General features: G+C 49.6%; 1 protein-coding gene across 3 annotated transcripts; it reads left to right on the top strand.

Annotated features, from left to right (window-relative positions):
• STEAP3 (STEAP3 metalloreductase) lies at positions 1–26718 on the top strand. 3 transcript variants are annotated; one of them, XM_063400933.1, is made up of 5 exons: positions 1–143; positions 14565–15048; positions 15505–16032; positions 17580–17744; positions 23513–26718. In XM_063400933.1, exons 2-5 carry the CDS (start codon positions 14566–14568, stop codon positions 23801–23803), a joined length of 1467 nt encoding a protein of 488 aa, XP_063257003.1. In that variant the 5' UTR covers positions 1–143; position 14565; the 3' UTR covers positions 23804–26718. The 3 variants fall into 3 exon arrangements, with proteins under 3 accessions (XP_063257003.1, XP_063257004.1, XP_063257002.1); XM_063400932.1 differs by lacking the exon at positions 1–143 and adding an exon at positions 2711–3093; XM_063400934.1 differs by lacking the exons at positions 1–143; positions 17580–17744 and adding an exon at positions 2679–3093.

Genomic DNA, 26718 nt, shown 5'->3' with positions numbered 1-26718 from the left:
GTGCTGATAACCCAATTTCCCAACCCAAACGGTGCCACCGGGCCTCAAGAAAGCAGATTTCAGCCCAAAACACAGCTTTGGGACAGCCAGAGGAGGAGCTGCATTTACTGACTGCCCTGCCAAATAGGTTTGGTGTTCCAGTGGTAAGTTTGCCATTTACTACCCCTGGATTTCGGGGGGGAGCTGAGCCATTCCCTTGCTGTGACACTGCGAGTGGCAGGGCAAGGAGGTGTCCCCAAACTTTGCTCTTGTCAAGGCATCTGCTCAGGGGCAGCCACTGCTGCCCAGAACTTCTGCATCCTCAGTGGCCTCTGGGTGCACAGCAGCCCTTGGAGAGGGCTCATCATCACACGATGAGCCCAAGGGAGCTGGCAAGGGAGAAGGGGCACAGGGGGGCTCAGGGACCTATGTGTCTTAGTACAGCAAAGCCTGGCCATGCCCTGGACCCCCCTTATTGATTGGGTGTGGGGCAGGAGCTGAGCTGGCCTGGTGCACCCCTCCATACTGTCACCTTGGATGGCTCCAGCCCCAAAAAACAGTGGGGACTCCCCATGGCAGCCAGGAGCTGTCCGGGTTCACCTGCTCACCAGTGCCACGCTGTGCCAGCACACATTGGGTGAGCCTGGCAGCCCCAGCCCTGAGCAGATCCAAGGCAACTCCCTGTCCCCATGGAGGGGAAGGACAGGGAGGGGGGTGCAGGTGCCAATGCAGCTGAGGGGACAGCAGGACACTGCCAGGTGTGCACAGGGACACAGATGGTGCTGCCAGAGAGCTGCAGCTCTGACCAGCAAGTGATGGGCCAGGAAAGAGGATTGCTGGGAGAAGAACAGTCCAGATGACACAGAGAAAAGCCCTTGCTCAGGACCAGCAAGGAAGGAGAAAAAAAAAACCAGAAATACACCCAGAAACAATGGCCAAGTTCAGCACAATGCTGGCACATTGGGTCTCTCTGGGTAGAAGAGAAATTAACCCAACTTGCAAGCCCACACCAGATCTCTCATCAGAAACACAGTTCCCAAGAGAATCTTTTGAGCAACCAAGAAAGCCAGTCACGGGCTGGGAGCTGGGGAAGCCTTAGCTGCCTACTGAGATGGCTGAAGAAAAAATGGAGCTGCAGGGCTCAAACTGTCCAGCAAACAGGACAGGGCTAGGCACAGGTTTGAGAAGAGGAAAACAGGCATAAAATTTGTGTTCATTCTGAGGCACTTCTCTGTGACATAAATGTGGAAAAACAGAGGGTGTTTCAGTGAAAAGTTTGCTAATTTACAAAAAAGGAAGTGCAATCTAAAAAAGGAGAAGTTGATTTCAGTGCTTCCAGAGGGTTGGTCATTGCTCACAGGAGTGATCATACCTCCATGGCAGCAGCCTTGCCCCATGCAGGAAAACAGGCACAGGGGGAGACCCACACAGTGCAGAGAGCTGAGAGAGCAAAGAGGAATCTGTAAGATGAATTGCAGTGGCCAAGGCAATGACGACGGATTTTGTCAACAAATTTAAAAGCAAAATTTGTCCTTTACATAATGTGGGGGTGCAGGTAACAAGATACAGCAGGTGCAGGACAGTTCAACGATTTCTGTCCTTCAGTCTCCACAAAGAGCTGATTGTGGCATATAAATTATCACCAAGATAGGCATGAGGAGGCTGGGGCCACTACAGGCAAGAAGGGGCTAAGGAGTAATCTCATTCTTCCACATGCATTTAGTCACAGATGGCCTGTGCAGAGGTGTGATGAAGTACAGCTATCCCAATGATCCTCCTTCTCCTAACCATGTCAATAGATTTTCACACCTCTCCAATATTGTCCAGTACCCAGGGAACTCACAGCATCTCGAAGTTTGCAGCCTGAACATCCCAAGCCTCTGGAGCTCTCTTATCCCGAGTCCAGCCACTGGGAGTCCCCTACAGGAACTTTCCCTAGCAACCCCACATCTTTGCTGAAGCCTCCCCACATCTGCAGGTTTCTGTATCTCCCACCCCATGGATGTGAGAGGTGACGAGTACCCTTGCAAGCTGCGACAGTCCTGGCTGGCATCTGGGCCTGTTCGCAGGCAGCACAGAAACTGCAGAAGGGGGATATCTGCATAGGAGAGTGGTGAGAATGGGCTGAGATAGTTAAAATCACAGCCTGCCCGAGAGAGGAAAAAAAGCGGGGCTTGTTTCATCCACGGAAGACATATCCTGTGTGCAAGGAGGACACAGAGGAGATGGCAGCTGGCAAAGATTAGGAAAATCCTCCTGAGTGCAGGGGCGGTGAAGCACGTAGGGCTGGGTTCAGAGGGGCTGCACATCCCCCTGCCCAGGCTTCAACACACACAGCAACCGCGTCCCCACGCTTCTGGTGGATGAGACAATCCCTTCAGGTGTCTTCCCTCCGTGCTCCTCTCCTCTGCTGAGTGAGCAAACCAAAGCTCCAGAGGGATTTGTTTTCAAGTCCCTGTGGGTTTGCCCCGCTGCTTTTGCCTGGGGATTCTCCCTTTGGTGCCAGCTCCGGCAGCTTTGGGAGCGCTGCCTGCGGTCTGTGGCAGCGGGGCCGTGCGGCAGGGTTGGGTGTTTGCGGCAGGACAGCCTTTGGCAGCGCGGGGGGAGAACTATTATCTGCTCCACGCCTGGCGGCACAGCTTTTCACAGCGAGTGCACGGCCCCTGATAGCAGGGGCAGAGGCGCACCCGCCCATTCAAATGAGACACCGGCTGGCTTTGAAATGAGTTTATAAACAGAGAATTAAGGGCTGCCTTCGACTCCTGTCTGTAATGGGCACGGCGGGGCTGCCCTGGCAGCGATGCCCTCCTGCCCGCTCGTGTTTAAGCTGGGCACGGCAGTGACGCCCGGGCAGCACTGCGGGGACGGGGCTGGGGGTCCCAGCGCCCCCGCGCCCTCACCCTGAGCCGGGCCGGGCCGGGCTGGGCGCTGAGCCGGGCCGTGCCGAGCCGTGCCGAGCCGTGCCGGGCCGTGCCGTGCCGGGCTGTGCCGAGCCCGGCGCTGCCTGCGGCCCCGGCGGGCACATGGGCAGGAGGGCGGGGCCCGCGGCCTGACATCACGGCTCCGCTCGCCGCTCCCGGACGGCGCCGCTCGCCCTCCCGCCGCCGCGCAGAGGTGAGGAGCGGGGGACGGGCACGGCGGGGCACGGGCAGCGCCGAGGGACCGCCACCGGGCTGGCACCGCCACCGGGCTGGCAGCGCCACCGGGCTGGCACCGCCCGCGCCGGACGTGCAGGGAGGGGAGGCTCGGCTCGGCTCGGTTCGGCTCGGTTCGGCTCGGCTCGGTTCGGCTCGGCGCCGCCGGGGCTGTCCTGCCCGGGGGAACGTCCCGGGTCAGCGGGGCTTCCCCGCCGCCGAGCCCCGGCCCGGGGTCCCCGCAGTCCCCGGCTGGCCCGCTCAGCCCCGGGGCTCGGGCAGGGGCTCCGGCCCCCAGGGCGCTTTCGGACGCGGCCGCCTCGGTGCGAGGGTTGATGTTGGGGCTGGGGCCGGGTCCCGGGCGGAGATTTCTGCCGGGGCCGGTGTGTCTCGGTCCGGGTGGTCACTGTGGGGAGGTCGGTGGGATGCTCGGCCCCGGCAGGTCCGCTGGGCTGCGGTGCGGGGTGCCCGCGGGAAGCGCTTTCCTTCCCATGCCTGCTGGACACATCCGTGCGGGGACTCCGGGCACAAACCCCCGGAACGGATCGGGCTCGCTGTGCCGAATGATGCGGTCCCCGTGAGCACAGCAGGGACGGATGATGGATGGATGGATGGATGGATGGATGGATGGATGGATGGATGGATGGATGGACGGACAGTCGGATGTTCAGGCTGTGCTCCTCAGGGAGCAGCACTTGGCGCTTAGGTTTCACTTTTCATTCTCAGCTCGCTGAATGCTTTCAGGAGATGAGTGGCTTCTTCCAGCCAGGGAGAAATCAGCACCGAGATATAAAAAAAAAAAAAAAACTTGGGGAAAATCTTGGCCAGGGCCCAGGATCCCTCAGAGGCGAGCAGGGAGCGGCTGTGGGGTTTCTGAACCGATGTAGGGACTTTTAAAAGCTACAAAGGTTGAATGCTTTTGGGGAGGGGGCTTCAGCATTTGATCCGTGTAAGAGTAACGAGGGATGAAAGCTGTGAAGGAATTGTAGAGGTGACTTTGTAGCAGGGACATCCCACAGGTGATGGAAGCGGGGATGGGACTGTCCCTGTCCTGTGGCCCTGTGCAGGGTGTGACATCTGCCCATGATGGATGGACACCGGGGAGCTTGGGGGAGAGTTTGTGTTCATAGTGCCTGAGCTGGGCAGAGGGGTGTAGAGGACCCCAGATCATTTCCATCAGAGCAGTCGAAATAAAACTAACACACAGAGAATTCTCCTGTGGCAAGAAACCAAACAGAGAGACAGCAGGAGAGGAAGGCTGTCGCCTACAGCATCAATACTCCTGTGGGCTGAGGAAATACAGGACTAATAAGGTTTAAATGCTGCATCAAGCTTTTGATTTTTCTTCTTCTAAAATCACATTTGCTATGAAACAAATTTACAGTAATATAAGATGCACTTATATACATGTGCAGTTACTGCACATATTTGATTTTCCCTGTGATTGTAAAGGAGAAAATGTTGATGACTCAACAAGTCTGTGTTTAACAAAACCACATCAAACCCCAGGAAAACATGCTCTTTGACAGCATAATAATTTTTTTTCGTTTATTTTGCTTTTTATTTTTGTTTGGGGATTGTTTTGCTTTTTATTGTTAAGAACTATGCTTTGACTGTGATCTTGTAACATCACACCCATAAATAGAAGTAGGTTTAGATTCAGGGGAAACACATTTTTTCCGATGATGGAAGAAGTAGGCCAGCCATGCCAGCTCTCTTGAGAGGTGGGAAAGGCAGTGGCAGTTGTGATAAGAAATATCACACACCAGGAATTAAAACACACCAATTTGTTATCTATAAGTTTACCATCACTGATTAGAGTTAGCTTTTTTTCAACATCATAATGGAAAAAAATGACATTCGAATTTAATGCTTCTTCATAGATTTTTCTATGCAGACCTACAGTGGATTAAGCAGCTTCCCATCTTCATTTAAGTGAACTGTCACTTAACTGAAAGTAAAAAGCTTCTGAAAGTATGTCAGTGATGTGGGAGCTCCCAACACATTTCCAAAAGCCTTTACATACTCTGGGGCCTAAACAGTTTGAAAATTTTCCTGGGGTTTAAGGTACTGAGACAGAAATTCCTCCTATCCTTTTTGCAGGTTCTCAGATTTTCAGTGAGTCTCTTTAAAGCCTTGGTTGTGGCAACACATGGATTTCCATTTAGTATGAATACACCTCTGTAGTCTTTGGAAAAAATGTCCTAAGAGCTACCCATGGGATGTAGGGTTCAAGAATTGGGGTCTGTAGATAACATGTCCACCACTGAAGGAGGCTGGTACCAACTGCTGATCATGTGCAAGCACTAACAGGTCATAGAGCTGCAGAGTGGTTTGGGTTGGAAGGGACCTTGAAGATCATCTTATTCCAACTCCCACCATGGTCAGGGGCACCTTCCACTAGACCATGTTGCCCTAAACTCAGTCCAGCCTGATCCTGAACACTTCCAGGGATGGGTGATCCAAAGCTTCTCTGGGCAATCTGTGCCAGCACCTCAGCACCCTCATAGTGAAGAATTTCTTCCTTATATCTTATATAAACCTGCCCTCCTTCACTGTAAGGACGTTCCCTGTTATCCTGCCACTACAGCCCTTGTAAAAAGTCCCTCTCCAGCTCTCTTCAGGTACTGAAAGTTGCTCTAAGGTCTTACTGGTGCCTTCTCATCTCCAGGCTGAACAACTCCAACTCTCTCAGCCTGTCTTAATAGGAGAGGGGCTCCAGCCTTCAGAGCATCTCTGTGACCCTTCTCTGGATTCACTCCAGCAGGTCCACATCCTTCTTATGTTGGGGTTAGATACAGGACAGAACCTGTGCCAGTGCAGCTTGGCACAGTGGTGACATCCATGGTGTTTGTACTTGTCCAGTACACGGGGGTCTCGCTAAGTCCTGGGGGCCCTGAGGGAAGCATTTTGTTCACACTGCACCTATTTGTCTCTCTGGGCTGACCTGCAGGACCCCTGCCAGCACAGGGGAAAAGGTGAAGCAAGCTGGATCTGCTGTGCAGGATGCTGGACTGAAGGGAAATTGTGTGAGAGGAAGGGGAAGGCTGTGGGGTCCTGGCACCTCAGGGCAGCGAGTTGATCTCTCTCCCACCCATCTGGATCCCCAAAGATGAACTACCTGGTCAGCCAGTTGTGTTTGCCTCTCTCCCAGGAGCTTCCCAGGAGCTGCTGGGAAAATCAGAAGAGGCAGTACATGGCCCTACATTCCTTGCCTTTCCTGTTCTCACCACTGTGCTTATTCAGGGCTGGCTCAGAGCTACCTCTGTACTGTGTGTCATGCCTGTGCTCCGTGAAGGGGGAAAAACAGATCAGCAGGAGATGAGCTGGCCCTCTGCCATGGGCTGTGGCTTCACCCCACACTGCCTCCCAGGCCATCCTCTCCCCGTGTGGTCCTGTGCATCTTCTGAGTGACTGGGTGAAGCAAAATCAGAGAGGCAAGAGAGTGCTGATCTTGGAGACCCTTCTGACAGGCGCTGCGGCACGGGAAGAGCCAACACAAATATTTCCATGCACACGAAGCACAATTCCTCCATGTCTTTCCTGGAAAGAAACAAAGATGTTTTAAAGAGGCTGCAGCCTGCCAGCTCCCTGTGGTGACTGCTGAAGTCAGGTCCTGCCATCTCTGTAGGCCTGGAGAAGGGTGGAAGCCCCAGCTCATTTTAGGCAGGAACACCTCATCATGTCTGCCTGCAGGGAATTACTAGATCTACCTGAGAAGCTTCCACCATCCAGGCTTTGGGTTGCTTTCCTGCTCTTCTCACACTTGAGAAAGAGAAGGCCCAGAAATGGGTGAGTCACTGAGTTGTTAACTTGGTAAGAGCAGCAAGAAAATGAAGACCCCAAAAGGAAGCAAGAGAGGCCATATAAGACTTAAGTACAGTGCCTCAAGTTGTTGTAAACCACCCCTTTATGTCACTTAACAACTGTGAGATGCTAAGCTGAGAAAATAACCTTCTCATTCAGAGTCACTTCAGCCAGATCAGCTCCTGTGTGCTGTGTCAGCATCAGCACTGCTCCAGCAAATTCCATCTTGCTTCAGGTCTGTGCCTTCCACGGTCTTACAGTGAAACCTCAGGATTTCCCAGACTTTCACATTCCTGTTTCATGATGTTTTATTACAGGGTAGGTCTTTCTCAGGCTTCTCATTACTCTACCAACACAGTGGGCACAGGCAGCAAGATGTTTTTGCAGAAGAGCAGAGGAAGTTCTTCAGACAAGGATTTGCTGCAGAGAAGTGGTACTGCAAATGGAGGCAAACTTGGGGACAAAAGTTTGAGGATGTCTGTGGCAGAACCTGTTGGTAACTGTGCTTTAAAGTACATCATATTGATGAAAACAGGCCAAAGGTTTGTTTTTCAATTGTTTATCATAGATAGGTACTTTTCCTGCACAGCATTAAAATGGAGGGTTAATCCTTGGGGATAGGATAAACTGCAAAGTGATCACGGGCTGGTGCTGTTCTATAGGAGAACTGTAGCCAAAATGTCTGAGCTTGTGTGGGAAAAAGTGGTTATTTTGTCCCTGTAGGAAATTCTGGTAGCTCTTTCTCCTCTACTTTCCCCCATTCTAAAAGATATTTTTGAATTTTGGTCCTGGTGAAGACCATCTTGTGGTCAGGGACATGGACATGCCTTAGGCTTCACTGCTGGCTTCCAAAAACAACATTCTCAATATTTTTCAGTGTATAAACCAGAGGGTGTATGGAGTTGGGAGGGTCAGTGCTTGTCAGGCCGTGTTTTCATTAGTGTATGATGGAGCAGGGAGGCACATACTGAATTTGTAGGTGACACTGAGCTAGGGGGGACTGGAAACTCTTTAGAGATAAGACAAAGAATTGAAGGTTGTGGAGAGCTGGTTTAAAAAAGCAGGGCACATGTTCTGTCCTCTGTGGTAGGACTGAGTGACCGCCTGGACACCGGGTGAGCGACCAGGCAGACAGTGGTCACGGGCAGCCAGGGGACAGGGACACTGTGCCCCATGAGTCAACAGGGGCACACGGTTGTGCAAAAGCAAACAATCTTCTTGGGCTGAAAAAAGAGAAGTGGTGCTGTGGGGAAGCAGCCGCTCTGCTCCAGGTGGTGCCTTTTAGGGGCTCAGTTGGAAAATGCAGTTCTGGGCATCCTCCAAGAAAAATGAGAGCAAGGAACAGAGGCTGGGTTGTTGGGCATTCGGTAAATAACAGCTCTGATGAAAGAGTTGGGTTTCACTTGTGCAGGAAAAATTGAAGGGAGATGTGAAACCTGTCTTCCAAATACAGAATGTGTCTGCAGAGGAGAAGGCAAATCATTTGCCATGTCCTTTGGGGGTAAAAGAGGACGGGATAAAGTTAACTGGATTGAGAGATAAAGAGGAGAGAAAGCAAGGCTCTGCAGGAGCTTATGGAAGTGGTTTTAGCAGATAAATACCTGATAAATGAGGTAATCAGATAAAGAGCTGCCCTGGGGCAGGAGGAGGGATGAGGACCTGTGAATGCAGAGTGCATCAGGGTGGAGAACAGTTGCAGGGGGGCCGTGTGGCAACTCCTGGAGACCCCCAGCAGGTCTGGGGTCAGAGCAGCCGTGCAGGTCCCCTGGCAGGTGTGGGGTCACAGCAGCCCTGCAGGTCCCCTGGCAGGCGTGGGGTCACAGCAGCCCTGCAGGTCCCCTGGCAGGTGTGGGGTCAGAGCAGTCCTCGGAGCCCACAGCAGCTCTGTCCCCGCTGCATGGCAGTGCACACAGCCAGCACCCCGTGATGCCAGTCAGGGCAGGACCAGCTGCTGCAGGTCCCTGTCCCACCTCCCCACCCCAGCACCCTGGGGTGCACAGCCCCCCGATCCCTGTCCCCTGTGCCTGTGGGTGAACGGGCTGGAGGGCAGCAGCGGGGACAGCCCAGCTCCCAGCATTTCCTCATTCTCACGCCCTGGCTGGCAGCCCAGGTGGGTTTGCAACATGGCTTTTCTGGAAGGGTGAATTGCATCCTCTGCCAGTTCCTGGTTTGCGCCATTCGGGAGATAACTCTGCTTTGAAAAGAGAAAGAAAAGGGGCAAGCAAAAGGGCAGCAAGTGTGGTTTCCCTGACTCTCTTCTGGGTAGAGCCGGGGAAGTCATTTCCAGTCAGCCTGGGCAGGACTGAAAGGGCTCCAGAAATGTGCACCAGAGCTGAGATTAAAGCAGCTTTGGATAAGCTCTTTTATTACTTAAATCTGTTCCAGTTCCAACAGGTTCAGGTTCATGGCACTTGCTGTGCTCCTGGGAGGGATGCTCTGTGTGTGAGAAAGAGGCTTAAACATTTGATTTTCCCTGGAAATAAAATGGTGGTAGGAGGAAAAAAAAAAAACAAAAAAAAAGTATTTCTGCCCACAGCAAGACCTGAGTGGAACACTTCAGGTGCTGAATGCTCCTCTCCAGCTGGGGCTTTTGGAGGGTTAACACAGCAAGGGGTGCTCTGCAAACAGAGGCTGGAGGGCTTTGGCTTCATGGTTCAAAGGTCTCCCCATGTAGCCTGGAAGTCCCCTGGGGACAGAGATCAGCCCTGTCCCTGGAGTGTGTGTGTTTGTGGGACCATGGCTGGCAGGGCCCAAAGGGCCCTTCCCAGTGCAGAAATCACAACATTCCTCTGCAGAGCCCTGACCAAAGGCTCTGCTGCATCACCCGATTCCTCATGTGCCTTGCTGGTCTTTCAGCCCTTGTGCTCGTTAAGGAAAATGTCTAATAATCATGTGCTTTATCTCGAGTAGCACCCAAGCAGAAGCTGAAGCACAGAGACGCTCTTTGATGACCTGCACGGGTTGAGTCCACAGCTTGTGCAGACTCAGTTGTGGTCAGTCCAAACAAACACTGACTTTGGGGGAAGACACAAAAGCAGTTGTTTTAGCCAAGGTGGTGCAGACTGAGTATGTGAGGCTGAGCTCAAAGATGAGTTTCTGTGCAAACAGGAACCGGTTTGGTTTCACTGGACAGGGCATTCATTGGAGCTCTGTATGAGATTGCTGCCATATTCTTCAGCAGTTTAAAACACTGCCTTTTTATTAGAGTTATGGTGAAACTAAGTTGTGTTTTATCTGATAAATCTGAATACCAGGGCATTGAAATGAAGCTTGATTTTTTTTGTCCAGAACTGAACCAAAGCTCACGCCTTGCCACCACAGGTCCATCCTTCTTCAGGGTGTGCAGCTCCAAAACCTCTGGACTGTGAATTACAGGAACTAGCTAAGCTATCCTCCTGCACCAGAGGATGTGAAAGGGGCCCCAAAAGATGGTCTCATTGTTAAAGACGTGGTCAAAGATATCTGAGTCACCCCAGACAAACTTGCTGGAGTCCCATCATTGTTAGTATCTCCTTCCCCCACGTCTGTTGAAAGAGGATAACAAATGTGCCCATTCCCCTGTAGCTGCAGGGGATGATCTGCTCTGCAGATTGACTCTGCTGTGAGCCCAGGGACACCTGAGTGGGCTCCTGCAGCCCAGCTCCATCCAGAGCAGTTGTCCTGCTGCAGAACCTGAGTGAGGCCTCTCAGTGTGGGCAGAGAGGCAGTAAAACCTTGTTTGCCTGGCACCGAGCCTAAGCTAACAGCCTCTGCCAAGCCTCAGGTGCAAAATGCGTAGAATTATCCCTGGTTTTCTTCTGTGAGAACCCCTCCCTCCCTCTGCCTGGGCAACAAAGACTTGACTGCTTCATTTCATGCAGCTGCTGTCTGTCTGATCCCAGTTCTTGGGGCAGAAGTTGCCTTCTGGACAGTTTCTGTAGCATGCCCAGCTGAGGGGAGCTCCCCATCTTGCTCACTGCCTATCCCTGCTATTGCCCTGCAATTAATAGCAGTAATGGCAATGCAGTCACTGAGCTGCACATGGGAACAAGTGTGCTGCAGCTGGACACAGCACTGATGTAATGAACGGACCAGCTGAAGGGCAGCTGTGCATTGCATTCAGTATTTTAGTTAGGGAACTGCTGCCCAGTTAGAATTGGAGCTTGTTTGTTCCCACTGGGCTGTGCTTTAAATCATCTTGTAGCTTCCTTGGTAAGAAACCGATCTCATTGGATTACACGTGCTGTAACTCAGCAGGGATGCAGTTTGCTTGGTAAGGAAGATCAATAAATGGGGTTTATCTAAGTCTGGAGATGCTAAAGATGTGTCCAAGCACCATGATATTCACTCATCGCCTCCTCTGCCTCTGAGTGACTCTGCAGCATCCTGGCCATGGTACTTTGTACCAGCTCTGGATGGGTTGACCTTGCTGTGGTGAATTAGCTTTGGGAAGGAAAGTTTCAAGCAGGTGACATGTTGTCCACAGGTGCAGAAAAAGCAGCGTAGACACAGTAAGTCAGGGGTGGTGGCAGGGGGTCTGTGTGCTCCCCAGAGATACAGAAGTGAAAAAAAAGCTGTTGCCTAATCAGACAGTCGATTGCCAGGCATCTGTCAGGCAGAGACCACAGTGTTTGTGTCAGTGAAATGTGTTTGTGGTGAAAGAGGGACGTTCCCCTCCTTTCTCAGGAGGATTTCAGTGCATGGCAATGAAGCAATGCAACCCACAGGCAGCAGCCAGCACCAGGGACCATCCCACCAAGGGCTTGCAGCAGGGATGAGTCCTGCTCCAAAGCCCCACCAGTCAGAGCATGACTGAAATAATCACACCAAAATTCACAGAAAAGATTTTGAGTCTTCCTACTTTGTAACTATCTTGCTGACTTCAAAGGCTGTTTAATTCTGTCATCCCTTTTAATCAAAATAACTGGAGACAGCAAAGATGTTTATCTCCAAACGTTGCCAACATCTCTCTACATGTTCAGTGGCAGCTGCAGGACAGGGGAAACACATTGTAAAAAAAACTGCTTGCAGCAACATTTATATCCCAGTGGGACCACAGAGAAAACTTTTGAGGTGCCTTAAATCGATTATGAATTGAGTCTGTGGGTAACAATCACTTTGTCACCCTGAATGCTGATTTCTCCACCCATGGCTGAGAGCCAGAGATATGTTTCTTTATTTTGGGCTAATATTTTGTGTGCACAGGTGGTGAAAAAGGGGAGGGGGGTATGGGAGAACAAGCTAATTATTCTGAACAATAGCATTGGCCTTAGAACAAATAGTTCTGGACATGAATAAATTTAGATGAAGCAAGGTTTCTACAAAGTAAAGCAGTGAGTGTGTGATAAAGCTTCTGTTAAGAAGAGACAAGGAAAAAAAAATCTTTGCAGACAGAGATCTGAGTGTCATCCTTCTCACTTTTTCCCTTTTCTATGTTTATTTCACCTTTTTTTTTTTTTTTTTTTTTTTTTTTTAGTGGAATAAGCAGAACTGCAGTGTGCTGTTTGATCTCTGTATTTATACAGCGGATATGTGTTTTTATGGGGCACCATGCACTTCTTTGCACTTGTTTGCACTTCTTCCATGAGCACACCTTTTAGTCTCTGGGACAAGGTGGTGCTTGGTGAGAGGCAAGGAGATCAGGCAGACCTCTGCCATAAAAACAGTATTGTCACTGAAACCATGGTGGGTTTCTACGAGGACAGTGAATTACAGTTTCAAAGTCCATCTGCTGAAGGTGATTTGCAGGCATTCAGTGAGGAGCAGGATTGAGATCATGGTTGCTGTGTGAGAGATCTCCTCCAGTAACTTGGCTGTGCTTGATGTTTGTCTGCTAGGGGGCACCAGGCTGGTGTTTTCATACTAATGTGACCCTTTGATCATTTTTCTGAGTGCTTTTAACAAATTTACAGCTCATTAAGTGTATATATGGTATGGGGAGTTTATGCCCACAGGCAGCTCTTGCCATGTCTCTCCAGTGTCTGTAGTGAACTTTGGTGTGCAGGCACTTAGAATGAGGAGATCCTTTTGCAGATTCTTCACAAGAAAGATTGACTGTCTTAAATGATTTTGAGTCAATATTAGGAAGAAATTCTTGAGTATAAGAGTGGTGAGGCACAGGAACAGGTTGCAAAGAGATCCTGTGGATGCCACATCCCTGGAGGTGTTCAGGACCAGGTTGGATGGGGCTTTGACCAGCCTGGTCTAGTAGAAGGTGTCCCTGCCCATGGCAAGGGGTTGGAAGTAGATGATCTTTAAGTCCCTTCCAGCCTGAGCCATTTTATGATTCTGTGATCACTATGCATGAGTTCCATCTCCTCAATATTCACTCCCTTTCCCAGATCACTTATGAGCATGTTGAACAGCATAAATCCTCAGGGAAATCCCTTGGCAACCTATTCCCATTATGAAAATCATTTATTTCTTCCCAGCCTTTGTTTCCCATTGGTAACTATTCATGCAGAAGCACCCTTCCCCTTTGCACCACTACTGTGCCAATCCCAGAAGAGCCTGGGGTGAAGGATGTTTCCAAAAGCCTATGAAAAACACACGTGCACCAGGGATCAGGCCACCCCATCCAAATGGTCACCTTCACTTTGAAAGAACTTGACCAGGTACAAGGCAAGACTGCACTCCACCAAAGCCAATTTGTCTCCACCCCCAGTATGCCACAAGTCTGTTAATTATGGTCTCTATTTTAATCTCTAGCAGTGTGCCAATACGAAGCCAAATGTCCTGGTGTGTAAGTTCCGTGTGCCGCCTTCTGAACCCTTTAAAAATCTCACCCTTGGGAATTTGCTATTCCTTTAGGGTAAATTTGCTGTTCCTTAAATTGGGAGGCAGATTTGAGCCACTGACAAAGCCCATGAGCAGTCTGGCTGTTCCCTGCCTGAGTTTCTTCTGACCTCCAGGTTCAGCTGCTGTGCTGCCTGTGAATTTATTGATCTGCTTAAACCCTCTCCATGCCCTCAATATCTAATCTGTTACAGGGCAAAATTCATTAACGTTTGTAAAGCTCATCAAGATCTTTCATGAGCAAATCCCATCATGTTTTAATATATTTTTTAAATGTCACGAGTAAGGTCTCATTACTCATTAAAGAGCTGAAGCAAACAGCGCTTGCCAGACCCAAATATTGGAACAGGCAAGGGCTGCAACTCTCTTCGTTTACCACTTTTAGGACACTTTCATTTCAGTTGACTTCCTACCTTGATTCTGCTCTGGCAAATCAGAAGCACCCCTCCAGCTTTTCCAAATGTAGTCTCAGGGATCTTCATGGACCCCTTCTTTAGGAGACATCTGGTAGCTCCATGGGAATCTCAGAGTTTCTGGTCCTGATAGCTGTTAGTGTTGGCCTGGCTTTGCAGTGTGAGATGCCAGCATGAAGGACAGCAGAGGATGGATGAGTACATCCAGCAGGAGTTGGATCACACAACCCTGGGAAACCTCTGTAAAACCCTTCACCTTCCAACCCAGCGTGGTGTTTTGTGCCCCTCCAGTGGTGCCTGTACATTACTGCACATTGGCAAATAGGTTTGGCTAGTGGGACCAAAAACATATGTTTAAGTGGCCTAAGTGGCATTTTCCCCTGTGACCTCACATGTGGTCTGGGTCTCAGCGAGACCTCTGTGGTGAATTTGCATTTCTCCTTGTTTTCCCTGCCAGGATGTCCAGAGGAGACATGGCCAAGCCTCTGCTGGGCCATGGGAGCACGGAGGGTGAGTGCAGCCCCCCGGCGCCGGCCGGCCGCACCGTGGGCGTGCTGGGCAGCGGGGACTTTGCGCGCTCCCTGGCCGTGCGCCTGGTGTGCTCCGGCTTCAAGGTGGTGGTCGGCAGCCGCAACCCCAAGCGCAAAGCCAGCCTCTTCCCTGCTGCAGCAGAGGTCACCTTCCAGGCCGAGGCCGTGAAGAAGGCGGACGTCATCTTCGTGGCCGTTTTCAGGGAACATTACTCCACCCTGTGTGACCTGGCTGATGTGCTGGTGGGCAAGATCCTGGTGGATGTCAGTAACAACACCGAGATCAACCATCGCAAGGAGTCCAACGCGGAGTACTTGGCCTCCCTGTTCCCAGCCTGCACCGTGGTGAAGGGCTTCAATGTGGTTTCTGCGTGGACGCTGCAGTCAGGTGCCAGGGATGGAAATAAGCAGGTATTGTTTTCTTCCAGCAAGGGCTGAATCCCAACTGTTTCAGCAGCTGAGGTCTGGCAGCATCAGCAAATGGCCTTGGGCTCCAGAAGGAGTCTTGAGTGCTGACATCCAGAGATCACCCCTTAGCTTCTGCATTTGTTTGTCCAGAAATGAAGTACCTTCACTCAGTTCACACTTTGTAGTCTTTGGAGCATTTGCCTAAGTGAAAAGTATTATTCAGGTGTCTGTTTATCTACACAGAGCCAGTAAAACAATATGGCAGTGCATGCATGAAAGGAAACCTGTCCAGGAGAGAGGTTTTTTTCAGCCATGGTAAATCCCTGTCAAAAAGCCTGCCAGGAATTGTGATGCTCAGTGGAATAACGTAGGCTCCCTGTGACACAGAATCCCTCCCAATGCACTCGATCCCAGCCGCCTGATTTCTTTGCCCTGTGTGTGTATTTCTGTTCTTTGCAGGTTCTGATCTGCTCAAATAACCAAGAAGCCAAGCGCACCGTAGCAGAAATTGCCCAAATCATGGGATTCACCCCTGTGGACATGGGCTGCATGTCCTCAGCCCGTGAGATCGAGAACATTCCCCTGCGCCTCTTGCCAGCCTGGAAAATCCCCGTCTTTTTGGCTCTGGGGCTTTTTCTTTGCTTCTTCACCTACAACCTGATCCGGCAGGTCATCCACCCTTACATCAGGGAGCAGAAGAACAAGCTGTACAAGATCCCCATCGAGGTGATGAACACCACGCTGCCCTGCGTGTCCTACGTCATGCTGTCTCTGGTCTACCTGCCCGGGGTGCTGGCAGCCTGCTCCCAGCTCTACTACGGCACCAAGTACAGGCGCTTCCCGGACTGGCTGGACCAGTGGCTGCAGCACCGAAAGCAGATCGGTCTCCTGAGCTTCCTGTGCGCAGCCCTGCACGCCGTGTACAGCCTGTGCCTGCCCATGCGCCGCTCCCACCGCTACCTGCTGATCGAGACGGCCGTCAAGCAGGTAACGGGGCTGCTCAGCACCTCCAGGGATCTCCTCAGCTCATGCAGATGTTGGGTGGGGGGCTTAATAGCTTGGTTTTTTCGTCTGTCTTCCAAAGCAGGTGTGGGGCAGTGGGAAGAAGGTGTTAGCTCTACGAGCACTTCCCCCACAGGTCAGCCACACGCCACGGACTGAGCACTGACCTGTCTGTGCTGAGGACCTGCCATCTCCCTGGATGCACAGCTCCCTCTGCATTTACAGCCAGGGATAGGGTCAACCCCCATGCCACTGCTCCCCAGAAACCCTGGCAAGCCTTGGAAAACAGCCTTGCCTGAATCTGGTGTGTCTGAGACTAGGTCGGAGGCAGGAAAAATGCTAGGAGAGGGGAAATCCAGTGGTAAGAAGAGCAGAGATCCCTCCAGCTTCCAAAATCGTGGGAGAGCCCTGTTTGTTCACACTGATGTTCATAATCATGCCTGCTGGAGTAACCAAATCATAACCCAGAGTGTGTTCCGTGTCCCCATGACCGTGTGCCTGCAGGAGTTTAACAAAATGGTGGTGAAGAACTGGTTATATAGGAACAAGGAAATGGAGAAAGACTTTATTGCTTTATGGACACTCTCAGCAGTGTTTATCCAGTGTGAGATTGCTGCCTTCAGGCAGTTCAGCCAGCTCTGTAACTCGGCAGTACCATGGGAAGATGGGATTTGCTCTTTCCTGCCCCTGACTTCTCACTGCTCCACACTGCTCCCTCCTGGGATGGCAGAGGCTTCCTGCAGCTGAGGGGGGAATGGGGTCAAGGAATTACCCCACAACCACTCTGCTTTCTGTGCTGGGGCATATGTGTGAGTGACTCCAAATATTTGCCCCAAAAAGGAGGGAAGGGGCTCTGTGGGGGCAGAGCAGAGCAGGATGGCTGGTTTTGGCAGCCGTGGCTGTTCAGAGCATCCATCAAACACCATTCCCAGCCTCTCAGCTCCAGCCTTGAGCAGGTTCTTCTCAATTGCCACAGTTGCACATTAATCCCAGGCAAGCATCCTGTGTTCATTTCCCCTCCACCTCCTGTTTTCTAGCAACATCTTTGTTTAGTAAATTAAACCCATTTAATGGGCTAAAGAGGACAGTTCTAAATGTTCCTCTTTGCCATGCAGTATAAAACCCATCTTCCCTTCCATTAGCATGAACAATTTCCCCCCTAAATGCACTTAAAACAAAGGTTATTAGGAGACTACTGCATATTCAAGCATCTGTATTTGTTTTCATGGCTTTAAACTGAGTTCTCATTGTAATTATCCTTCCAAATGTGACTTTGGGGCTTGCTGCTGTGGTTACAGGCATGAGAGCATTCAGCAGTTCTTCCCAGCAGGCTTCAGATCAGGTCTAGCTTTGGCCAAATGGCTCTGGGATAAGACAGCATTTCCAAATCTCCCAAACAGGCAAATAATGCTGGAGGTGTGACTAGGACCCAGTGCTCATCCAGGAAACCTGCTTCCAAAACCAAAACAGATAAAATTCAGTTCCTCTGTCCCTAAGCGCCCCGTTTTAACAAACCTTCATTGTCATGCCAGGCTGTGGAGAAGAAGATGACAATCTGGGTAGAGGAGGAAGTCTGGAGGATGGAGATTTATATCTCTGTTGGAATAATTGCCCTGGGCTTGCTGTCGTTACTTGCCATCACTTCACTTCCATCCATCGCAAACTCTCTCAACTGGAGGGAATTCAGTTTCATCCAGGTAAAGTTGACATTTGCTGGTGCCAGAGAGTTCTGCAGGATCAGAGTCAGGCCCTCACACAGCAGGGCAGGGGCTGACCTGCTTTCCCAGCACATCCTGCTCTGGCATGGCAGCTGTAGGCTGTGCCCTGGTGTCAGCACAAAACTCCCCTGCACCCCAGAGCCACAGAGGTGAGACCCAGGGGCAGAGAGGGGCAGAGGGCTGTGGTGTGTCCTGGGGTTGTGCTGCTCTCACACAGGGCTTGTCCTAGCTAAGGAAGGTGCTTTTTCAGGAGAATGGAGAATGCAAGGTGTCATGGGCATCCACAAGGGGATCAGCAGCAGCAGAGCTGCTGCAGGGAGCTCCAGGCTGTGGAGGGCAGGCAGGGAACTCGCTGTGGACACAGCTGGCTGCAGGACACAGATCTGCCCTTACTTCAGGGACAGTGAGCTGCTGAAAAGGAGAGCACCAGGGAGGACAGTGCAGGGGAAAGGCAGGTTTGGCAGAGCTGGCATGCACCCATGTGTTCAACAGACAAGTTTAAAAAGGCTTACAGCAGTCTGTAAACTGACAGAGGCCACACAGTACAGAGAACTGGGTATGGTTTCAGTGAAAAGGCCATGTCTGATTCTAAAAACTGAATTAGTAATGTAGTTTTTCCCCAGTGGTTTAGGAGCCTTCCTCACTTGCAGTGATGGCCAAGCTCCCAAGGGCCAAATTCCCTTGGTGACCTGAGTCTGCCCCATGGGATGTTCACAGACACCATGTTGAGTGGCTGCAGCTTTTCCAGGGATGCATTTGGAGCCAGGCTCAGTACTAATTAATGGAGATAGCAGAGAATGAACCTTTCAAGTATCCCCTGCACAGTAGAGCTGATTTTGAGGCCAGCTCCCACTCACTATGTCATATCCCACAGCCCTAAAAACCCCTGGTTACTTGTGCTTCCCTCACCAGGGCTGCTCAGCATGCACCAGGCTTTGTGTCCCACTGCAGTAACCCCTGTGGCACCCAGCATGTGTGAGCCCCCCAGACCCCATTCCCCTGCAGCTCCCCTGTCCTTTGCACCACCCTGGCACACACCTAACCCTTCCAAAGGGGAGGGCAGGGTTCAGGGATGCAGAGGTGAATATCTATCATCCAGCCTCTCTTAAGCTCTGCTGAAGCTCTTCAGTGGTATATAAATAATTCAATATTCATTAGAGCAGGAGTTTGAAGTCTGCTCCCCTGCTTCTCCCACGAGTGCTCCGACCACCAAACGAGCAATCCAGTTTGTCTTCTTTCCCCTCTTGCTGTGGGCTAGCCAGTAATTATTTACAGAGTAGAGGAGCTGCAGCAGGAGAGCTTGACCCCAAGAGATCATCCCTTGAGGAGAAGGGAGAGCTGGCTTTAAACCTCTCTTTCGGAGTGGACAGTAGGAGCATAGGAATTCTCACCACCATGTCTCAGGGGAGGGCTGCAGCTGCTGGGACAGTGGATAAATCAGTCCTGACTTACACATCTCATACCAGGAATCCCAAACGAAGGGAAGTATCTCCTTGCAGCCTGGAAGGAGGCTTTGAAACCTCCTGCACTTCCCTTTGGCTGCCCAGGCAGCCTGGCAGCTGTCCTGGAGGGTGCTGCTGTTGTGTCCTGTAACACAAACACTGTTGTGGCAGGCAGTGCGTGGAACACAACTGTCCCATCTGCCCTTTGGGACCCCTTCCCGAGCCTTTCCAAGGGTATATCAGCACTGGGACCAGACAATTCCGTGATGGTCGGTTCCAAAATAGCTCTTGGCTGCCCCACATGGGAACTGGCTGGCTTAGTTCATGGAAAGATACTTGCACCTATTTCTGTCTGCATGGAATGAAGCATGACAGCGTGACACGAGCTCCCAGCTGATCACATGCAGGAGAGGCACGGCTGGTATTGTGCCTTACTGTGGAAATACCATGTAAAAAGAGCAGGTTACAGATCTCCTGGCATGTTAGAGCCCATGTTATTTTTTTTTTCAAACGAGGGATCTTTTAAATTATTTACTCCTCAATAAGTCAGTGGTGCCTTCCTTGAGGAAATTAAAAGAGCAGCTACAGCTACTGCTTCCAGGCTCCAGAGGTTACACTCACATAGGTCAGCATGAGCCTCCCTGAATTAATGCACAGTGGCACAGTGTAAATATGAGAGGTGAAGCATGAGGCTGCTTTCTCAAATATTTGGGATTTCTAGCATTCCACAGCATAAAAGAGGTGAAATGCAGAGTGCAGACGCCCCAGCCAGATGCCTTCCAGAAAATGCAAATTGTTCTCATCTCAGCTGAACTGGATGGTGTTTGAGAGATGCTGTACCAAAAGCCACATGTGAGGCAAATCCAGGAGTCATTTTAATCCCCTCCTTACCCAGAACTTCCCAAGTGTGACATTTTCCAGCAGCCAGTGTGTACACCTGTACTAGTGCCATATACTGCCACAGTATTAAAATACACATCTGTTGCCTGACAGGTGGAAAATCCCATTTGTATTGTTGCCAGAGTTATAGGAAAAAAGGTTAATTTTCACAGTAGCTCCTGCACATGCACAAATTTCAATTAAATATAGTTAGACTGGATACACAGTTCCCCTGTGTGTCCACTTTTAACAGAAAATGTACAGGATCGAAACACTGGCTAACAGGAATGATTTGTATGTAATTCAACTTATAGGAGACATTTTTAATGTTCCCCAGTGATTTACAAATCAACTCTAATTGCCTGAGAAGTAAAAATGTGTATGATTGCCTTTCCCTTCCTATCCTGAGAAGCCCTCCTGGAATCTGAAGGTTGAATTGACCTGATTTCTTTCATAGTTCGTGTAGCATAAGATGTAAAGAATCTGTAATCAGACCTTTCCTAACCCTCCTGTTGAGGCAGTGTGAGGGGCCAGAGCTCCTTCCATTGAGTTTATAATTTCATAGTACTGATGGCTGCACAAGTCAGAATATCTGGGTCAGGAAGGGACTCTTTGCTTTCAGTGCTGCCTAAGCATTTCTAAATGAGCCACATGTGACTGGATCACCTTTGCTGATGCATTACAGGGAACCAAGGAAATGGGGGAGGTAGAAGAGTTAATGCAGAATAGAAAATACATGCAAAGCCTACATCAGGAAGATACTGTCTTCATAGAGCATCTTTCAGAGAGGTTTAACACCCTACAGGGCTGCTGGCCCCACACTCCCCATGTTGTGACAGTACAAAAAAAAAAAAAAACCTCTGTTTAAAAGAAAACCCAGAAATATTTCTTAGCCAGAAACTGCACAGAGAGGATCAATGAGAGCAAAGGAGTGGTATCAGGGCTAAAAGCACGTTGGCAAATTGGCCTCCTGGGGTGCTCAGCAGGCTCTGCATTGTACTGCACTGAGTGTATATTGAGCTGTAAATACTGAGCCAAGCTGCAATCAGCAAAACTTTGGAGTTTGTGCATTTACAGACCTGCCTGTGTGCAGCGGGTGCAGCCATGGCTCCTTCAGCCAGCAGCAGCACTGGGAGCCTCTCTGCTGGCCCCAGTCACTCCTGGTTAGTGCTAGAAGTGCATCAGCCCATTGCTGCTGTCAGAGGAGCTGCCAGCCCTGTCTCCAGCCACCAGCAGCTCAGCCATGTGTTTGCTGCAGTGTTTGTTGCCCATTGGGCTTTTTGTTTCATCCCCGCCATCCACACACAAAGGTGGGTCAGTCACAGAGTGTCTGTGCTGGTTTGTCACCTTTTGTCCTATTAATTTCCTCTTCTGCTCTCCCCCAGTATCAGCAGCTGTTTAAAGATAAACTGTAGAGGAACAAGGTCATTATCTGCAGTTCTGACATCTCTGCCATGCAGAGCCCTGCTCAGGCTGTGAATGCACCCTCTGCCCAGGGCAGACAGCATCTGCTCCTGGATTCACCCTGTCCCCTTTTCCCTTCCCTGCTTTGCCAGACGAGTCCTAATCTGGTACTTCAAAACTTTTGCCACCCTGGGTTTTTTTTGCCTGTTGGAGAGAATGTTAACCTATAAATGATGGATGATCTACGGTCAGGTCCTGCTGTAAGGTTCAACTGTGACCACGGCATATTTCAGCAAACTCCTCCCTAATTTTCCAAATGCAGCTAGTCTTGACCCTGGTGGGTTTGCTGCTTGTTACCACCTTGGTTTAGGGCATGGACACGGCTTCTGGTAAGAAGGACATCTATGCCTGAAAGAAAGGAAAAGTGTGGGGTTGCACACAGGACTGAGCTTCAGTTCCCAGTTCTGTTCCCAGCTCCTGGCATGACCTTGAGTAATATTCAGCTGTAACACAGAGAAGAGTTCTTCCCTGCCTTGGCAGGACTCAGCAACACCCACATGACTGCCTGATAGATACTGTAAAAGTGAAGTACCTAGTTCTGGTAGCTCATTTTAGAGCTCCCCTTCCCTCCCTTGCCCAGTCCCCTCAGCTGCTTAAAAGATTAGCTCAGAAGTTTAGAGGAGTCTTGGTCTGGTTTTGGTAACAACATGGTACATTCTTAAAAGTTGTCTGGGTTTTTTAATTGTTTCTCAGCAATCAAAAATAGAAGGGGAAGCAATGAATTAAGTAGTTCTTCAGCTGAAACTGTTTTTTCAAAAGACAATGAGTCCTTCCTCCCATCTTGCCCTGGTTCCTTATTTCCCTGCCACGTCCCCTTTCCTGGACATATCTTCAGGAAGACTGCGTTTCTTGCTGATCTCTGCACCAAGACAGGTATTTTGGCTTGTAAAGGCTTTCTTCCCTAAGTTAGGGACATAAGCACCAAAATTTTCCCTGTCTAGGCATCTTGAAATTTGGTTATTTCAGGCTTAGACCAAGCATTCAAAGTAGGGCAGCAGAGCAAGATGCTACATGTGTGCTTTTCTCTGCAAACACAGCAGCAAAGGCTGTACAAAGGGAAACACAGCGAGTGCCCAGTGCTGCTGAGAGCAGCAGGCAGTGGGAGCTGGCAAGCTCAGGAGCCACCACCTCTGGTGCTGGCAGGAAGCCATCAGTGAGGGAAAACAGTTTGAAACCTATCTTTGACAGCAACCCTCAGAGGGAGCTGGAAATACTCAGGAGGAGATGTCTTGGTGGGTGCTTGAGAGCGTGATCTCAGCTGAAAATGGGGGAAGTTCTTGCCCATAGAACAAGGTCTGGGTTCTTGCTGCCTCCCTGAGTGGATAAAGGGCTCTTGACTCCCCATTCCAAGGGTTTAGCCTATCACACAGCCTTTGAACCAATACAAATCTCTCAGACAGAGGAGGAAACCCTTGAGCGCTGTTGCTCACTTCAGAACAGAGCACTTCTGCCTGCACAAGCTCCTTTTCCTGTAGATGACACCAGTCACCTGAAGATGTCTTTGCTCTGTGTGGAGCTGTGGCTTCACCCACTCCCAGCAGTGCCAGCTGTGGTCCAGAGCCACAGGACTGATGCTTCATCCTGCTGGTCAGAAGCCTCAGCCAGCCCTGGCAGGAGCAGACCTTGGGAGGAGCCCTTGGGAGCTGCCTGTGCCCACCTGCTCAGCAGGGGCTGGGGGCTCCTGCTGCTTCACAGGATGCAGGAACCCTCCCCTCTGCTGAGCTGGCAGCACTTTCTGGGAAATTCCTGCTAATGTCAAACTTAACCTCTGATTAGACAAAGAAAAACGCAGTCTGGCACACTACCCAGGAAAGGTTTCCACCCATGTTTTATTCTGCCCAGGAAATGCAGGAGTACCCGTTTCTCTGTGTCATGTACACTTAGAAAATAATGTCAAAAATACAGGAAGACAGCCAGGCACAAGGTCCTCTGCTAACTGGTGTGTGTTTCTTTTCCTTTCAGTCCTCCCTGGGATTTATTGCCTTGGTGCTCAGCACTCTGCACACACTCACCTACGGCTGGTCGAGGGCCTTCGATGAGAACCAGTACAAATTCTACCTGCCCCCAACCTACACCCTCACACTGCTGGTCCCATGCACTGTCATCATTGCAAAAGTCATCTTCAGTTTGCCCTGCATCCAGCACAGACTTCTGCGAATCAGGAGGGGCTGGGAGAAGAGCAGATACGTCAAATTTGTTCTGCCCAGTGCAACGGGGGAATTTTCAAGTGGGGAGACCTCCAGTAATGTCTAACAGCCCCAGCTGGGAGGATTTCGAAGCACTATCAACATTTCTATAAAGGTGTTTCTTTTTCTTAAATGTATGTATGTTTTGGTATAATGGTATTATGGATAAAAAAATAAAATTTGGTGACTCTAGAAAATGGATGACCCTCAAACTAGGTTAGACAGTAGTAGTTAAATTATATTGCTGATTTGCTAGGACAATTGTTGCCTTAAAAATGACTGTGAGGGCCGAGCTAGCAGCACGTGGGAGACTGATGGACTCTGTTAGATCAGTCACTTGAGGTGCTGGCTGGCAGCTCCCCAAACCAGTACTTCTCAGTTGCTTTCCTAGCTGCTCTCATAAATTTCAATGCCTTTGTTTTTTTAATACGAGGTTGCACAGATTTTCTGGGGTTTATGACAGCAAAGATACCCTGCCTCTTGAATGTATGGATCAATCAAGGCAGTGAGGTTTAGAAAGATCAATTGCATCTGGTTTTGTTCTCCTCAGTGAACTCTGTGGACAAGTCAGAACAGCTATATTCATGTTATTGTGACAGCAGATTTTACTAAAATCATCAAATCTGACAGCAAGCCCAGTATCCCTGTTCTCTCAATATATCTTCTCTGGTCCTGGAAGTAGTGCCTGATGCATGTTTATAAGCTGAGGAAATAAAGCACTTTTTCCAGCAGTATAAAAGCATTTGAGAGAGAGACATCCCCAATACCAGACGTCTGGTCTGCACTGCTGGCCCTGAGATGACAGCTACTGCTGCATGTTCTCTGTTACACTGAGCCAAAGTTTCAAGCAGTATTTGATTGAAATAGAGCGAGGATAATTACTGGAAAGGCCTGCTGCTCCACAAAATTACATGGAGAAAACCAAGGCCTTCCAGCTGGCCTTACATCAAATAATAGGGTGAAGCTTTTAGAAATCACTGTCACCTGAACATTCCCATTTAAGCAAACAAAACAGCAGCTCTAAACCCACTGGTTTCATAGCAATAATGAGATCTTTGAACAGTCCTGCAAAGGGATCATCAAGTCTTTACCACAACATGAAAACATGGCAGTTGTACATTTTGGGCACAGTCCTTCATTGCCTTACACCTTAAAGAGTCACTTGCTAGATCACAAAGCAGGTATAAAATGTTCTTCTGACTTCACACCCACTGTGGACAAGGCACAGGGCAAAGAAGATTTCTGCCCCAAGTTCATGTTTCACCTGTCACTTTCTATGAAGTTCCTACTCTTTATCACAATAACTCTTTAGGTTTTGGACATCCAAATCACCAGAGAATGGACAGCCATTCACTAAAGCTCATTTAAAAGCAAGCAATCAGGATGACACGAGAAGACTACCTCATCAGGGTCAGGTACAAGGACATGCCTGGAAGAGCCTCATTCTCCTACAGTAAAGGAAAAGACACCCAGTGTTTAATATTGCTCTGAGAAACAAGAGCTGGCAGCCCCAAATGAGGCACAGCTTGTGGGACAAGGAATTACTCCTTACCAGACCAGTTCATAGAAGGGGCAGGAGGAATTTTCAGCTTTGGGGCACAGAAGTCCTTCTACAAGCCAATGTTGCTCCCATAACCTGCAAGAGTTCTACACACAGAGACTCATAAGAATTAGCCTGTTTAGCCTCAAGTAACTACAGTGAGGAATATTCTCCAAATATTGCTCATGTGGCCAGTGGTGATATTGAGTATTAGTTCTTGCCTAACACATACAGTAAAGTCTCCAAGTGCTGCTTCTTGTTGCTGAATAAAAATACACTGGCTTGAGGGGAAAGCCTAGATTTCATAATCAGGTGATTTTTTAGTTGTTGTTTTGATGGGGTTTGGACAATATGGTGGATGTACCATTCTTTACCACTGTCCCCCTCAGCAAGCTGAGTTTATTAGGTTTACCCATCCACCTCCAGCATTTAGCCCCAGATTGGCACCTGACCAAATCACTCTCCAAGCAGACTGATGACCCAACACTATTTATTTCTGGTTTAGGTGATAGGTTAAGTTTCTACAAGGATTTGAGGCAGTTTCACCTGAATATAATTCCACCCACTCCAGTTAAACCCATCCTTGAGGGAAGACTGGATTCATCAAGCCTAGTTTTTCAGTTGTCTTTTCCATTTAATCATCAGGCAAAGACAACATAAAAGCACCAGTTTACACGCTTTATGGTGTATTTGAATGCCTTTTTTTCCCATCTAGGTTTCTTTTCACATCCTTAGTTTAGGCAAGACTACTGTCTGGCAGCCAAAAAAGATTAGGAAGCACGGAAAGAGCATTACACAGGCTCGCAGGATTTGTCTTCAAGGGGAAAAAATAATGGTTTCTTTTGAGTCACAGCAAGGTTAAAGACTCACCTTTCTGCCTAACAGAAAGTTTGCACCCTTGCTTTGTTTACATGTCTTCCATGCCTGCAAACCCTTTCCCATGGCAAAGGGACAATTCCCATGAGCAGAAGGGGAGTCAGTGAATCAGCAAGGTGCTTTTCAGATGGACTCAAGCCCAAAGGGACAGACAAGCCAGCTCAAAATCCCCACAGCTACTGCAGCTCTACAGCATCTGAAAAAAAAAGCTGGTCTAGTGTCTCCAGGTATTGCCTGTGCCAACAGACTGGCCAGCCAGCCACCATCCCTCTTGGAAACCTAAACCAATTCGTGCAAAGCCCTCTGTATGTATCTGGTCCTTACATGTGACACAACAGTTTGAGTCGTTTCTTCTGATTTTGGAATGCTGAAAATGAGACTAAGGAATTTTTCAATTATCTTTTCCCTAAGCATTTTTGATGTGCATAGGACATTCAGTGAGATTGGCTTAAAATTTACCATTTAACTAGTTTTGTACTTGAAGTTTTTTTTTCTCTCTGTATATATGTACACACACACATAAATATATGTATCTTATTGCAGAATATATACCTTGAATGTAAAAA

This window comes from Prinia subflava, chromosome 6, assembly GCF_021018805.1.
Source record: "Prinia subflava isolate CZ2003 ecotype Zambia chromosome 6, Cam_Psub_1.2, whole genome shotgun sequence".
NCBI lineage: Eukaryota > Metazoa > Chordata > Aves > Passeriformes > Cisticolidae > Prinia > Prinia subflava.
Note: the sequence above shows the minus strand (reverse complement) of the source record. Positions and strands in the feature narration are given on the sequence as shown.